Below are 15,411 nucleotides of genomic sequence, written 5' to 3'. Positions count from 1 at the left end.
AGAAACCCTACACAAACCCTACACAAACCCTACACAAACCCTACACAAACCCTACACAAACCCTACACAAACCCTACACAAACCCTACACAAACCCTACACAAACCCTACACAAACCCTACACAAACCCTACACAAACCCTACACAAACCCTACACCCTGCTCTTTCTACCAGCTTAACCCTTACACTTACCCAAAGCGCTTGCTTCCAACGCCAAAAGCGCTTAAAAAAACACAAACCTGTACAAGTGAAAAGTACAAGTTTCAAGCCCAAGTACAAGTTAAAAGCACTAGTTAGAAGCACTAGTCTAAAGTACAAGTTAAAAGCACTAGTCTAAAGTACAAGTTAAAAGCACAGAAAACAAGTTAAAACTACACGAAACGAGTTAAAAGTACAAGTTTGAGACACAAAACAAAAACACAAGCTAAGAGCACAAGTTAAGAGCACAAGTTCAGAGCACAAGCTAAAAGCACAAGCTAAAAGCACAAGTTAAAAGCACAAAACACAAGTTAAAAGTACAAGTTTGAAGCACAGAATAATTAAAGCACCATTTAAGAGCACAAAGTACAGGCACCAGTTAAAAGCACAAGTTAAAAGTACAAAAAACAGGTTAAAAGTACAAGTTTGGAGTACAAGTTTGAAGTACAAGATAAAGGCACAAGTTAAACGCATAAAAAACAGATTAAAAGTACAGGTCTGAGGCACAAGTTAAAAGCGCAAGATAAAAGCATAAGTTAAGAGTACAAAGTACAAGCACAAGTTATAAGCACAAGTTGAAAGCGCACTAAAAACAAGTTAAAAGTACAAGCACAAGTTAAAAGCACAAAAAACAAGTTAAAAGTACAAGTTTGGAGTACAAGATAGAGACACAAGTTAAAAGCACAGGTTAAAAGTACAAAGAACAAGTTAAAAGTACAAAGAACAAGTTAAAAGTACAAGTTTAAAGAGTTAAAAGTACAAGTTTAAAGAGTTAAAACATAATTCCAAAGTACAAAGCAGAAGAACTTGTATGGTACAAAGTACAGTGTCAAATCCTCAATTATATATTAGAGTACAAAGTACAGGTGTACACTCAAACCCGGAGAGTACGCTTTAGAACCACCAGTTAGATGTAGTATTTAAGCATAGAAGGTAACCATTAAAGCCTTGTATGAACAGGTAGGGAAAGAGTAGAAGGAAAACTCATACAAAAGTTGAGAAAAACAAAGCTGACAAATATGTTAAAACGAAGGCTTAAACAAAGCCGAAACAAATTGAAAAAGAGGCCGATCAAGTATAAGAGTACAGCACGTGTGAAGACAAAAAAACAGAGTCGACAGAGCATTATTGGTTGTTTTACAAACCAATTTCCAAGACTTTTGGTAAAACATCAATTTAATTCTCTTAGCGTGTAAAGTGTGCTTACGTAAGGCCTGATGTAATTTACAATAATATTTGCGAAAATCAATTTAATTCTCTTAAGATCTCAGACACACAAACCCCTCGACTTTTAATGTCACGTGATACCTTTTTGAATGGATGACTAACCAAAGTCCGCTTACATGCCAAACCCGGGGGCTCGTAGAGGCAAGTGCCTTCTCCCATACAAAAAGCGCGACATACAACAAACCCGGCCAAAATCATGGCAAATCAATTCTAATTCAAAAAATAAAAACATTTGCCGTATAATCCAAGCTCAATAAACCCGCCATACTATTCAAAAATCTGCAGAAAGGGCTGGAAAGTGGAAATCCCGGATTCCCACTTGCGCCATGTGGGAATCGAAGGCAAGCGGCGCAATGTCTTAACCGCGAGTCCCATAGACACCAAGTGGGAATACCGGAGTTTCCGGCATTCCGACATGCTCTGATACTGTGTGTCCGCTTACATGCCAAACCCGGGGGCTCGTAGAGGCGCTTACATGCCAAACCCGGGGGCTCGTAGAGGCGCTTACAAGGCCAAAGCCAAACCCGGGGGCTCGTAGAGGCAGCCCATCCAAAACAGCGCTCTACGCTCAAGCGGCCCAAAATGATCGCAAATCGACTCTAATTCAAAAACTAAAATAATCTGCAAATAATAAGAGGTCGATAATACCGCTAGGCAGTCTAAAAATCTGCAGAAAGGGCTGGAAAGTGGAAATCCCCGGATTCCCACTTGCGCCATGTGGGAATCGAAGGCAAGCGGCGCAAACCTTAAGCGCGAGTCCCATAGAAAGCAAGTGGGAATACCGGATTTTCCGGCATTCCGGCATGCTCTGATACTGTGTAGTGTGTTTACGTAAGGCCTGATGTAATTTACAATAATATTTGCGAAAATCAATTTAATTCTCTTAAGATCTCAGACACACAAACCCCTCGACTTTTAATGTCAGGTGATAAATTGTTGAATGGATGACTAACCAAAGTCCGCTTACATGCCAAACCCGGGGGCTCGTAGAGGCACCCCATACAAAAAGCGCGACATACAACAAACCCGGCCAAAATCATGGCAAATCAATTCTAATTCAAAAAATAAAAACATTTGCCGTATAATCCAAGCTCAATAAACCCGCCATACTATTCAAAAATCTGCAGAAAGGGCTGGAAAGTGGAAATCCCCGGATTCCCACTTGTGCCATGTGGGAATCGAAGGCAAGCGGCGCAAACCTTAAGCGCGAGTCCCATACAAAGCAAGTGGGAATACCGGATTTTCCGGCATTCCGACATGCTCTGATACTGTGTAGAGTCCATGAACATGCATATTTTCGGAATATCATCGCCACTGTTGCAGTGTAGCCGCCCACGCCCACGGGCGCAAATCGGAGTCACGACCGGGACCTGGGCGGAACCGCCGCCGTCAGATTGTGTAGGGAGTGATTCGGGGGCCACGTTGCTGAGACTGGCGACGCCCCCCGATTAGTTTTTTGATGACCCCAAAGAAGTAGAAGCAGCAGCCTTTTTACGCTCCTCGCGCCGCTTGAAGCGACACTGCACCTCGGTGTGGCCGTACTTGTGGCAGTGGGCGCATTGGGAACGTCCGGAGTCGACAGTGCCCGAGGACTGGGTCTGGCGCTTCGTGTGGCGGGGAGACGACCCGGGAAAGAACGCTTCTTTCTTGATCCCGACGTCATCCATCCCGAACAGTGACAGGGCGAGTGAGGTTTCCCTTTCCGCAGCCTTCAGACTTGCGGCGGGCGAGCACCCGGCCGTAGCTCTCCTGCACAATCTTCGTGCGTTCGTGAATCTCTTCACGGGTCGCCTTTGGGGTGATATTGTTCAAGACCGCATATCGTATGTGGTCAGGCAAACCCCGTAGGTAAAAGTGGGCTCGAAAGCGTTCAAGGTCAAAGCCAACCTCCCTGGTCGTGAAATCGGCGAGATACTTATCCACATCACGATCATCGGTAAGTGCAACGTCGAGGTAGGCCTCCGTCGCCTCAAGAGTAGAACCTCCAGTGATGATGAAAGGAGATTGAGCCCATGTTCAAAATGTCTTCCAGGTCTCGACTAGATTCTCATCACCAAGCCTGGAGCGGAGCTCGCGCATGAGTTCATTCCAACGAGTTTTGAGAGCATCCTCCATTGCCGATAGGGCGTAAGCCATCTTAGCGGCGTCGGTGTCCTCTGGCATACCACGGTGGAACCTTTTGGGAGGTTGCAGAGATTAAGCGTTTGACCGAAAGCAGCCAATTGCGACGCTGGATAGGGGTGTAGACGAGGCAGCGGGTCCTAGGAGGCGGGATCAGGTCCACGAAGCCCGAGGAAGAGCTATGCTATACTAGCTTGTTCAATCTCGCCACGATATTTTCCTGCTGACGCTGCATCTGTTCGATGAAGCGGAGCGTGATACTCATAGTATAATACCCGTCGTTAAAGAGCGCAGAAAGGTCCGGCGCGACAGGACTAGCGGCCGCAGCGGTCTCTGGACCAAGCTGGTCGGTAGGCGCGATGGGGGTAGTCTCCGGGGCCGTGAGATTGGCCTTGGGTTCCTGATTAGCACGTGTATCGGGAGGAGCCATTGCAAATGAATTCTCTTCGATCAGGCGGTCCGAAGGATCAAGATTGTAACAACCAATATTGAGCGGTACTAGTCATTCGGAGCAAGAGGGGAAGTCTGATGAAAGAGATGCTTAGATGCAATAACTCTGAGAGCGCTGAGGGAGGGGTCCTGTAACAACTAATGCACGGTAAGCAAAATTTGGCTTGATAGTAATGTTTGCCGCGCTGCCGATATCAAAATTTCAGATTGAACCGAACCATTTATATGAAAGATGTCGAATAAACAAAGCCAATATATCACATTGTAATAAGGAAAGGAAGTGGAATTTTATAGAGGAGTCAAAGTAGATTTGTGTAGTTATGTTACGGAACCTGAAGCTCAGCTAATATTATTCGGCTTTTTCGACGATGGCCGTGTCACAATCATAGGGCGGGTGCTTTAAACTTTGTTGATAAATCGATATTCGTCACCACACAGTTTACCAAACCATTCATCTCCATTTGCAAAACCTCCTTCTACAATCCCCCGAAGGTTTGATACTTACGTGTCCTATCCTGCGTCTTAATTAACTTTTTGAGATTGTACTTGGTGGCATGTTATCTTTATCACGGATAATACGCCAACACGGCGTCATTGGAAACCTACTCGCAAAGCCTTCACTTGCTCGCTGCCGTACCTCTTTTCGTGAACCTAGCCGGCCGTGGCTGACGCTTGCTCTTCCATTCTCTTCTTGTCCCCCGGTATGTGAGGATCTTGTACCAGACGATTGCCATGTCGCGTCTTCCACCGGATCAACTACCGGGAAGCAGGACTTGAAGCAAAAGATTGCTGATCCAGAGCAGGAGAACATTGACACGGAGCAGATTATTGGTATTCTGAAAGAACGTCGGCGCAAATGCAAAGCTGAGTATAGAGATATAGTGGATCTGCACAATGAATTGTGGACCGAAGTGATTGCGACGGATGAGCTGATCGGTTTAGTGACTGAAAAGTACATGTGGGAGGTAAGCCATCCATCTTGGGCATCCCAGAGGGCAAGGACGACCGTTTCGAAGACCATGAACGCAACCGATACTATACCAGTCGCTTCAGCAAAAACTGTTCCAGTTATAAGGAAAAAATTCAAGTTCAGATACTATGAAGATGCCTATGTTTTTATGACCCGACTGGGCGTCTACGCCTCGAGGCTGCGGCATCACCCGCGCATCAATAGCTTTTATAACTCTGTCACTGTTCAGCTGTCATCGTACAATGAAGCTTCCGGTAACCGATTTGTCTCCGTTGGCGATATCTTAATGGCGCTCGCATCTGAGGATATTGCGACAGGAATCGAGTTGTCTTATTATTTGAGACCGGAGGAGACGGACGAAAATCTGACCCAGGATCTTGATTACGAACAATATGGATTAAGCAGAAAAGTGGAGATCAGTATTCGCAGCACGTGAGCTTAATTGATTTTGATTTTTGTCTACTAGTTTTATCTCCAATAAAAATATAAAACGGTACAGCTAGATCTCATTCACCACAGCCATCACCATCTTTGATAACGGGCAATTCATTCGCAACTGAACATCATCGTATATTTCACAGGACTAGGAGATGTCTGCTCCCGGCGATGTGTGTCATCTGTCAGCTTAAAGACCTTGAGACTGTTCTTATCCACCCCTATCTTGTGGAGAAATGTCTTGCCATAGTGTTAATCAGCGTCGCCTGTTCTCCCACTCGTCCAGATGCCAGGGCAGCTGTGCTGAGCGTCTGGGTTCTTCGCATAGAGCGCTGGTTATGAATGCACGACAAGCTCGCCTCAGGGAAAACAAACAGTCTGACGACGATTTCACAAGTTATAGTACAGACGCGTGAATCAAGCGACAGAGCCCGGTTGAACGATTAGCCTCCAACTCACACAAACCCTACACAAACCCTGCGCGATTGGAAATACTTTTTCGATTCTTTTGAAAAAATCCCAAACTGGAGCCTGACGGTTTATCTGTTCCTAGCTGGCTGTTTTTGATGCCGTTTGTCGATACAAGAGGCGAGATTGTCGTACGCAGGGTTGGAGCGCGTCAGATAAAGGATGAGCTTCGGGCCAACGGGAGAAAAGAAGGATCCCGTCAATCTATAACTCGCTGATGTACTCTTTCTGTTGTAAGACGATGTCGAGGTATTCGTCAAAATATTGGGACTCAAGACAGCCGTTGCCTCTTTCCTCGGAAATCGAGCTGCTTTGCAATGAGGACTGCGAGTGCGTGCGCGTCGGATTCGGCTATCGTGCTTGGGATTCACAGCAGCATGTTGCGATGCGCGAGAAGAACGTGCTTTCTTTCCACCAAAACTCATATTTGGGATGGGGATAGGAACACGGGAAACTGAATGGTGAAGTATAGAAGTAGTGATAGATGAAGGAAAAAGAGGAAGAGATGTAGAGACCCTCTTCTATGCTGGCCATGGTCGTCTATGCCTTGTGAACAAAGACCGGCATCATGGCTTTGTAGGAACGGACTGTGTCCCCTGTAATAATATGACGTTGAGGAAACAATTCAAATCATCGTAGCAAGCTCGTTTTCAATCCGTCTCGCCAGTGACATGATTCCTATCCGTTGAATATTGTTCACATTAAACCCACATATTTGAATCTATCTACTGGCTCCAATATTCGCGGTTGTCCTGGAGAGCGTCTCAGTCGTACGTTGGCAAGGGACTTGTACTAATGCTTGCCTCTAGTTAACTACCTACCTGACCATAAGCCAGAATTCTCTCTGTAAGTAGGTTATCACCTCTAAAAGAGTCTAGGTCGCTGCCGTGATCTAGAATTTTTCGTGATCTTGTCTCCCTCGAGTCATTCAGCATACCTGCTGGCTTCTACGACGCTTGCATCTTTATTATTCATGTGATTTAGAAAGGTCATTTTGGAAAAGAATTATATTTCTGATAAGTCCACTGATTGCATCGATTGATAGATAGAGTACATTTTCTTGCCCTGACGTTAGCTCCCTCCTGGTTCCCGCCACGATAAGAGCGCACTGATCTCAGCGGGACGACCCCAGACGTTTAAATTCTGTATCATATAACACCGCGGGCCCGACGCCACCGCATTTGCACCGCACAGACCCAAGTTTCCGGTGAATGCTGTCTCCACCTTCGAGCCTCCGGAAGTCACTATTCATCCGGTGTATGGCTACGAGGTTGACGCGAAGTAAGCGCAATTATAGTTCAGAGAGTGCACCCTATGCACAGGTTTGCAATTGAGATTCCGTGATGTTGCATTATGTATCGAGCGGGCATCTCGAGGTCGGATAAGAGAATATGCTAAGCCGTGTGTTTGAACTCTTTATTTCGGCTAACCGAGGAGCCCCAGAACCTATTAGACAGTAATTGTCTAGGGGCACCCTACAGATAGTCTTATCAGCGAGGACTTTATCGTTATCTGGCACACCTTACGCCAAGGCGATAATGATGGTGATGACCAAACGCGCGCGCGCGATCGGGCTGACCTTTAGCAGACGTGCTGTTATCGTACGAGATCATGAATTCTACATCATAGAGAGCCAATGTCTATTCCGTCAATGAATGAAATCCCGAAGTATGCGTTTCGAGAGGGACGAATACCTCTAGGATGAGATCAGCGGTGTCATAGGGGAGCACAGGAGAGCTATCTGGAGCTATAGTATGGGCAGATGCGCCGTACTCTCAGGTGACACTTCATCTGCGGTACCAACTCAACGCTCGGCAAGACATCTTTCCTTGCCCCTCCTTGGCTATTTTCAGGGCGGATGACGGGCCGCATATATTCAGGGTAGTGCCCAGCACATTCTGCCATGCTTGGCTATCCTATATTATAACAGCATCGCCCTGAGTCGTGTCAATTGCGCACAATAACCATCGAGCTACAAAGGCGATTTACCTTTGTCTTGTCCTTATATCTTCAGTATAATTGAGGAATTGAGAACCGAGAACAAGCTGCTGGATATTTGACGAAGGTGTGTACACTTATTCAAAATGGCATTTATCGTTAAATTGCATCGACGCTAACGTATCAACCAGCAGACACTCCCAAGCATGAGTTCAGACGAGATCTTTGACGAAAAGAAGAGCGTCTTCATCACCAGTCGGCCGATTGATGGTGACTACAGTGATACGAAAAAGGAAAGCAGCGAGTCGATTGATGATGCCGACAAGGAGAGAATCCTCCTGCGTATCAAGGAATTGACCAAAACCTATTGGGAAGACAACAACTCTATCGATCCTGTAACCCAGTTTCTCTATGATGTTGTAGTTGATATGGAGGTTGAGAAAGGAATTCAGATTCTCCAGGAAACCTATGCGAATCACTTCGACGACGTCAATTTCCCCTCAGATGATCTTGAGTATGTTCGAATCCTCTCGCTAGGATATGAGCATTTCCAGGGTGACCTTGCGACCTATGAGCTGGACGTCAAAGTCATGGCTGCCCTCATTGATTCTCACTCTCCCTATCCTGAAGTCAGAGCTGTTTGTGATCCGTTTGATGATCCGACAATTCCAGTTGAGACATTTCGAGTTTACGTTCTCGGCATTGTCTGGGTTGGTATCGGCTCGTTTGTTAATGAGTTCTTCCAGCAACGACAGCCTTCTTTGACAATCTCGTCCACGGCTATCCAGTTGTTGCTTTACCCGTGTGGAAAGCTATGGGCCAAGATCGTTCCGGACTGGGGCTTCACGTTTCGTGGAACTCGCGTTAGCCTCAATCCTGGTCCATGGACAAACAAAGAACAGATGCTTGCAACTTTGATGGTTAATATTGGCGCGACAAGCTTGAATTTTGCCGCATATGTCATTGTTATGCGTCTCGAGATGTTTTTCAACCTAGAGTGGGTTTCGTTCGGCTTTATGTTTGTTATGAACCTGTCATCGCTATTCTTCGGCTTTGGTCTGGCGGGTATGATGCGCCGATGGGTCATCTACCCGGTCAAAACGGTGTGGCCTACTGTTCTTCCGACTTTGGCGCTCAATCGTGCGCTTCTGGTGCCTGAGATGCGAAGCAATATTCACGGGTGGACCATCTCAAAGTACAAATTCTTTTTCATTGTCTTGATTGCCGCATTCTTCTATTTCTTCATTCCGGATTATTTGTTCAAGGCTTTGAGTTACTTCAACTGGATGACTTGGATCGCTCCCCAGAACAAGACATTGGCGATTGTTACTGGCTCTTATATCGGCCTTGGATTCAATCCGATTACGACTTTTGATTGGTCTATCATCAATTACACGGTCCCGTTGACCGTTCCATTCTTCTCTCTGGTCAACAGATATATCGGCAGTCTTATCGGAGCGTTTTTGATGCTTGGGTTCTACTGGAAGAACTATAAATGGACCGCCTATATGCCAATCAACTCTGCAACACTATACGATAATCTTGGCAAGACATACAATACAAGTCGGGTTTCCAGCAATCTTCAGCTAGATGAGGAGGCATATTTGAACTACTCCCCGCCTTACATTTCTGCCGGAAATTTGCTACTTAATGGCTCGCTTTTTACTCTATATGTTCTTGCGTTTACCTACGTGCTGTTGACGGAACATCGCTTGCTCTGGAATGCGGTCAAGAGCTTCTGGGTCACGATCCGTCACCCAGGAGCCTCCACTATGTCAAACTTCAATGACCCGCATACCAGGATGATGCGAAAATACAAAGAGGTTCCCGATTGGTGGTATCTTTCTGTTTTGGTGGGATCGTTTGTACTGGGTGTTATCGCTGTGAAGTGCTGGCCTACAGACACTCCTGTCTACGGAATTGTTGTTATTGCGCTTCTCAGTATTGCCATGATTATCCCCAGTACACTGGTGTACTCAATTACTGGCTACGAACTCAATGTCTATTACTTTGCGGTGGTTATTACTGGGTATATGTGCAAAGGAAATGGAATGGCCAATATGCTCTGCAGATTGTACGGCAACAATATCGATGTTCAGGGAGAGTCTTTCATTTCTGACCAGAAAATGGGACATTACGTGAAGCTTCCACCAAGAGCAGTGTTCCGGGCCCAGATGATTGCTGTCTTTATTCAGGGCTGTATCACGATCGGTGTCGTTCAGTTCTGTATGGACTCGATCGTGGACTTTTGCAGCAATACTCAGGTCGACAAGTTCACCTGCACGTTCCCTCATCAGCTCTATTCTCAGACGATTATGTATGGTATTATTGGTCCAGAGAGAATGTTTTTCACGCTCTATCCTGTGTTGAAGTACTGCTTTTTGATCGGCTTTTTGATTGCGATCCCGGCATATATTCTGAAGATCTACTTCCCAAAGGTCATGATGTACGCGCAGCCTATTCTCGTTGTCAACGGACTCAGCAGATGGGGTGCTACTTACAATATGTCGCATTATACTCCTGGACTGATCGCCGGCTTTGTATTCAACAGGTACATCAAGCATCGTTATGTCAAATGGTGGACCAAGTACAACTATGTGTTGACCTCTGCACTATCAGCTGGCGTTGCGTTTGGAGGTATCATCATCTTCCTGACTTTGCAGTACACAAACACTTCGGTCAAATGGTGGGGAAATAGGGTATATGCTGCTGGAGTCGATTATGCAAAGAACGCGACGTTGTTGGATGTTCCAGAAAATGGATTTGGTCTGAAAGTGGGCGAGTTCCGATAAATATTGTTGCTGATTCGATTATGTTGTCAAGATCGATGGCTTGGATGGCTTGAGTTTTCTGACTGGATAAGAAGATAAACTTGGCGAGGCGAACGTTACTTAAATTTCTGAAAATGCACTGCTGTATTAAAACATGTTTGATGATGAATGATAAATAGATGATAAACACAGAATTCCTATCGATAAGCAGAGTAAAGAGGAGATCTGTTTTGCCAGGGGCTGATTAAAATAAGGTTTGAGTTGTAAACCCCACAAAACTGTTTAGGCCAACCCCACTCTCCATGCCGCCAAGTTGCCGTATATCAATGAGACCGCTGTCGCTCTTCGAGATGAATACTCCTTCTCGTCAGATATCTCTTCACCATCATGACGGCTCAAGTTTCTGAGACAACGTTTGTTCACCCACAACTTGGTCGAGTGAAAGGAATACATGCTGCGGACGGTGTCGACAAATTTCTTGGAATCAAGTATGCCACTATTTCGGCAAGATTTGAGGATCCTCAGCTATTTGAAGCAGTAGATCCCGATGCAACAAAATATGGGTATGCGTCTATATATTTTGTGATATGATTGCCTACATGAGATTGGATTGAGTAGCTCTTGCTAACCTGTGACATACGAAGACCTCCTGCTCCTCAACCCCCCGGAGGTTGTGCTGCTGAACTCGGATATATCGGCCAAAAAATGGAATTACCTCCAATTGAAAGTCAGCCTTCAGAATTCGAGTGTTTGAATCTCAATATCACAAAACCAAGCAAAGACTATGGCTTCCCATTGCCTGTGTTTGTATGGACGCACGGTGGCGGGGTTGTTGTAGGTGCCAATTGCTGGCCGCAGTTCGACATGGTCCGATTGGTGGAGCAGTCAATCGCAATGGGAAAGCCGGTTATTGGAGTTGGGTTGAAGTGAGTCTGTAACTGCTTCAATTGACTCCCGGAATTTCGAAATGACTAACGTTTTCTATTTTATATAGCTACCGCCTTGGTCCCTTGAGTTCTTTGACTTCTACAAGTATGGCTGAATATGGTCTTGACGGCAACAACTCGTATAAAGACGTGGTGGCAGCTTATGAGTGGACTCATAAGTACATTTCCGGATTTGGTGGCGATCCAAAAAATATAACGGCCATTGCAGAGAGTGCTGGTGCCATTATTAACTCGATGGTTCTGCAACTCGAGAAGCCCATGTTCCGTCGCGCTGTTTTATTCTCGGGAGCGCAACCTGTCAACCCCCCGGTTCCTTTGACTGAGCACGACAAGGTTTTCAAAAACGTGCTAAAAACTCTTGAAATATCAGAGGATCTGCCGATTGACAAAACCTTGGAGGCTTTGAGAGCGATTCCGTCAGAAGAGTTTACTCTAAAGCTACTTCCGGTAACTCCTTTCTCATTTGCACAAACCAAATCTGTTAAGCACTGGCCCATGACCTACTTTGCAAATCCCGAACTGGACTTCCTTCCAGGACGAAAATGGTGCGAACATCTCGTTTTGAGTGACTGTGAACATGACGTGAGTTGCATATTTCCTTATTTTCTCATTTACAAATCCTAACTTTGATATTCAGGGTACAATCATGACTCGATGGCTAGTTTCACGAAAGGAAGGGATTAATGCGGCGTTTCGCGCTCACGTCTTGAAAAGTTTCTCCGACGCTCCCGAGCTGGCCTCGCTAGTGCTGTCGGAATATGGCCTCGCAGAGGACATTGATGATGCAACTGCATACGGTCTGATTGAGGAGCTGATCAACGATGTATGTTTCTATTCGATAAACGTACTGTTTGCCCGTGGATACAGAGATCCTTCACGCGTCCATCTGATACACATTAACGTCACGGATAAATGGCCAGGCGCATATGTGTCCAACGGAACTCCACATACATTTGACTTGGCTTTGTTATTCCAAAATCTCCGGGAAAAGATGGATGACGAGACTGCGAGGATCTCCAAAGCTTTTGCGGCAGATATACTTGAGTTTGTGAATGGAGGCGTCAAGTATCCGGTATTCAAGGGCCCAGGTCATGGTAGCGAGAATTCGACTGTCTATAGCGAGCGTGGGGCGGATGGGTCTAAGCTAGTGGCGACTGAAGTGGAGGCTAGGCGTCGCGTGAAAGTCTTTGATCTGGTAGAGAAGGTTGAATGGGATGCATTGTCTAAATGCTTGCAGAGTTTTGTCTTTGGAGGTTAGAGTATGTTAATAAAGACTGTCTTAGGATAGTGGCTTGAGCAGGGGCCAGTGCAGCGACAGGAGTGAATAAAGTCGACTTTATCCAATACGGAGGTTTAAGAGCACGTAGTTTGTTCCTGGCCGCCAAATATGTACCGTTAATAACATAACATAACACGTCTTGGCTTTCTTTGGAGCAATAGGCTCTGAGTCGCATAGTAAATCGGAGATCTTCGAGCCCCACTGAGACCTCTCGGACAGGGTCGGGCTCTGTGCGCAAAGCCTCAGAGAACTCAACTCCCAACGCCCCACATCTCTGATTTCACCATCTTCACCTACAATAACACCAGCTCAGCAATTGTTATCGATTCAGTCCAGCATCTAAGGCCATCCGACGATAAAAACTTTTAGCAGTCTGCAGCTGGTGATTGGAAACGATCTGGGCGTCATGTCTCTACCTGCTGCGTTGGATGCAGCTGCCGAATCTTCCCTCAACCCAGCGTCACTCAGATGGGCAGAGACGCATCGTATCGGAAATTCCCCCTCGCACACGTTTCTAGAGAACAGCATGGTTTATGGATGTGGTCAACGGAATGTCTCGAGATTTGTGTCTGGCTTTTTAGAAAGCGCAGAGGTCAACTTACCTGCCGATACGTCGGACGCCGCTTTGCTGCGGTGCTTTTTGAGTCATCTAGATGGTCCAGCACTAGTTTGGGCGGACAAATACGTCGCAGAGAAAATCAAAAGGCATGGAGAGGATTGGTTGACTGAGCCGAGAGCTTTTGATTTCTTTTTAGAAGAATTCAGGATTGTGTTTGGCGACACGATCAAGCCGGCACCGAGCCGGATACACATATCTCAACAGGAAGGAGAAACCGCTAAAGATTATTTGAAACGGGCGATATATCTCACAGGTGGAATAAGTCAAAGAAACATGAAGCTTGTGGATTCATTTGTTCAAGGGCTGCTACCACCAACCTATGCAACATATAAGAAGAGTTATATCGACACGGGTGACTATCACGAAAACGTGGATGAAGCGGCTCGTGTGGCAGACGAACTTGCACGTCTGCGCGATATGTATAAAGTCTGGGGAAACAAGTATGATACGAATAGAGAGGAGTGGGTTGATATGGAAGGCGACGATACATAGAGGGCATTGTGCTATTGTTTTATGATTTGGATGCATGTGTGAGGTAGATGCAAGAATCGTCGCTTTTTTTTTGTTTTGGCTAGTGCATCGGACAAGAATATTACACATAAATAACATATATACGGCTTTATTTATTTACTTTATACAGAATGATAACTATCCGCCAGCTTTCATGCGGTGCTTATACTCGCTTGGGGTCTCTAACACCTTTGAGCTTTTCCACATGCCTACCCGCTTTTTTCGGGCCTGCTTCTCAAGCTTATCGTATTGCTCACGCGTCGATCCGAAACTAGCATTCGTGTTGCTTTCGTAGACCAACGCCCACCCGGCTTTCAGCATCTCTGCCGATACATCTTTCCGCCAAAGTCCTGACCATACTGTAACTTTTCCCACTGCACGGTGATATTGATCGAGTGAGTCTAGCCGAACAGTGGCTGTCTTTCCGATGACAAAGTTGGTGAGCCACTGCTTTGCTTCTTTACTGAACGGCTGGGCAGGGTGGCCGAAAGAAGCGGATTCTGGTGCGTCGATCCCGCAAAGACGGATGTGGATCGTTTCGGCTGAGAGTTTTGGTCGATGAGGAGTTTGGCGTGGTCGCTTGATAGTATCGTCACCAAATAGTATCTTCCATATCGAAGAGTTCTTCTTTTGCGACTTCCGTGCTCTCGTAGCTGGAGTGGTGGGGAGGCTTGGTGTTGTGTGAGCTGGCATGAAAAAAGTCGATAGACCTGATCTGTTGTGTTTCCATAGGTGCTCAAATGGAACCTTTCGTGCCCACCCCCAGCCTGCTAGAATACCGCCTGGTGTGTGGAAGACTCGAAAATTATCCGCGTCCCCGACACTAACTATGCGGCCATGAATCGTCCCGTGGGTCTGATATAGTCGAGTCGGTACGTCGACGGCAGTCTTATAGCGTCGCAAGAAGCGCAAGTAAACAGCCATAGATCCGCAAATCAAACTAGTCAGCACCAAAGTTGGTAGTATATTTCCTGTATCCATCAAGCTTCCTAGCAAAAGCAGAGGCTTGTCGTTCGATAATCGAGAGCTGATCTCTTGGATTGGCGACGGATTGCGAGATTGCTCGGTGCTCTCATTCTCAGAGTCCTCGCTCAAGTTGAGAGTTCTGTCGCGGCCAGCTCTCCCAAACATTGAAAAGTACTTTGTTGTTTCGCTTTCAGTAGGTTTAGATATGCATATTGTACACAAAGAGCTGACGTAGATTAGATGGATGTGTAGACCATTTGTTTATATTTACGTGTTTTGGGTCTACCGCACACGCAGATTACCCTAACCCAATATGGAATTGGCCAAGCTCGACCACCACAAAATCGTCGAGCTGAGAATAATTGAATTTATCGGTTTGATACGACAAAGAACACCGATATCAGTGTCGACATATCTCTTGTCAATCATATCACACTCACTAGAACATCTACCCGAGAAGATATACAAACTACAATGTCGGCCATAATTGACGAGCTCCGGGCGGCACACAAA

At 46.0% G+C, this 15,411-nt stretch overlaps 7 protein-coding genes across 7 annotated transcripts; 3 read left to right on the top strand and 4 right to left on the bottom strand.

The window, feature by feature from the left end:
- Positions 1-468: 468 nt before the first annotated feature.
- BZA70DRAFT_282516 (uncharacterized protein) lies at positions 469-874 on the bottom strand. The gene has a single exon (XM_064913294.1). It carries the CDS (start codon positions 669-671, stop codon positions 489-491), a length of 183 nt encoding a protein of 60 aa, XP_064766997.1. The 5' UTR covers positions 672-874; the 3' UTR covers positions 469-488.
- A 49-nt stretch (positions 875-923) lies between these two features.
- On the bottom strand, positions 924-1,487 carry BZA70DRAFT_282515 (uncharacterized protein). Its single transcript, XM_064913293.1, has one exon. The coding sequence runs from the start codon at positions 1,321-1,323 to the stop codon at positions 1,138-1,140; it is 186 nt and encodes a 61-aa protein (XP_064766996.1). The 5' UTR covers positions 1,324-1,487; the 3' UTR covers positions 924-1,137.
- Positions 1,488-3,083: 1,596 nt separating this feature from the next.
- BZA70DRAFT_268888 (uncharacterized protein) lies at positions 3,084-3,975 on the bottom strand (the record flags this gene model as incomplete). The annotated part of the gene is made up of 3 exons (XM_064911184.1): positions 3,084-3,406; positions 3,479-3,600; positions 3,821-3,975. The coding sequence occupies 3 exons, from the start codon at positions 3,973-3,975 to the stop codon at positions 3,084-3,086; spliced, it is 600 nt and encodes a 199-aa protein (XP_064766995.1).
- Positions 3,976-4,447: 472 nt separating this feature from the next.
- Positions 4,448-5,416, top strand: BZA70DRAFT_282508 (uncharacterized protein). Its single transcript, XM_064913292.1, has 2 exons — positions 4,448-4,696; positions 4,820-5,416. The coding sequence occupies exons 1-2, from the start codon at positions 4,550-4,552 to the stop codon at positions 5,399-5,401; spliced, it is 729 nt and encodes a 242-aa protein (XP_064766994.1). The 5' UTR covers positions 4,448-4,549; the 3' UTR covers positions 5,402-5,416.
- A 2,596-nt stretch (positions 5,417-8,012) lies between these two features.
- On the top strand, positions 8,013-10,598 carry BZA70DRAFT_291043 (OPT oligopeptide transporter protein-domain-containing protein; the record flags this gene model as incomplete). Its single annotated transcript, XM_064914264.1, has 1 exon — positions 8,013-10,598. One exon carries the CDS (start codon positions 8,013-8,015, stop codon positions 10,596-10,598), a length of 2,586 nt encoding a protein of 861 aa, XP_064766993.1.
- Positions 10,599-10,889: 291 nt separating this feature from the next.
- Positions 10,890-12,903, top strand: BZA70DRAFT_282504 (Alpha/Beta hydrolase protein). The gene is made up of 4 exons (XM_064913291.1): positions 10,890-11,140; positions 11,222-11,503; positions 11,572-12,106; positions 12,162-12,903. The coding sequence occupies exons 1-4, from the start codon at positions 10,965-10,967 to the stop codon at positions 12,780-12,782; spliced, it is 1,614 nt and encodes a 537-aa protein (XP_064766992.1). The 5' UTR covers positions 10,890-10,964; the 3' UTR covers positions 12,783-12,903.
- A 1,141-nt stretch (positions 12,904-14,044) lies between these two features.
- On the bottom strand, positions 14,045-15,140 carry BZA70DRAFT_282498 (putative endonuclease LCL3). The gene has a single exon (XM_064913290.1). The coding sequence runs from the start codon at positions 15,061-15,063 to the stop codon at positions 14,071-14,073; it is 993 nt and encodes a 330-aa protein (XP_064766991.1). The 5' UTR covers positions 15,064-15,140; the 3' UTR covers positions 14,045-14,070.
- Between the last annotated feature and the right edge of the window lie 271 nt (positions 15,141-15,411).

This window comes from Myxozyma melibiosi, assembly GCF_037950935.1.
Source record: "Myxozyma melibiosi strain Phaff 52-87 chromosome Unknown BZA70scaffold_10, whole genome shotgun sequence".
Taxonomy (NCBI): domain Eukaryota; kingdom Fungi; phylum Ascomycota; class Lipomycetes; order Lipomycetales; family Lipomycetaceae; genus Myxozyma; species Myxozyma melibiosi.
This window is presented reverse-complemented; position numbering and strand designations above follow the sequence as displayed.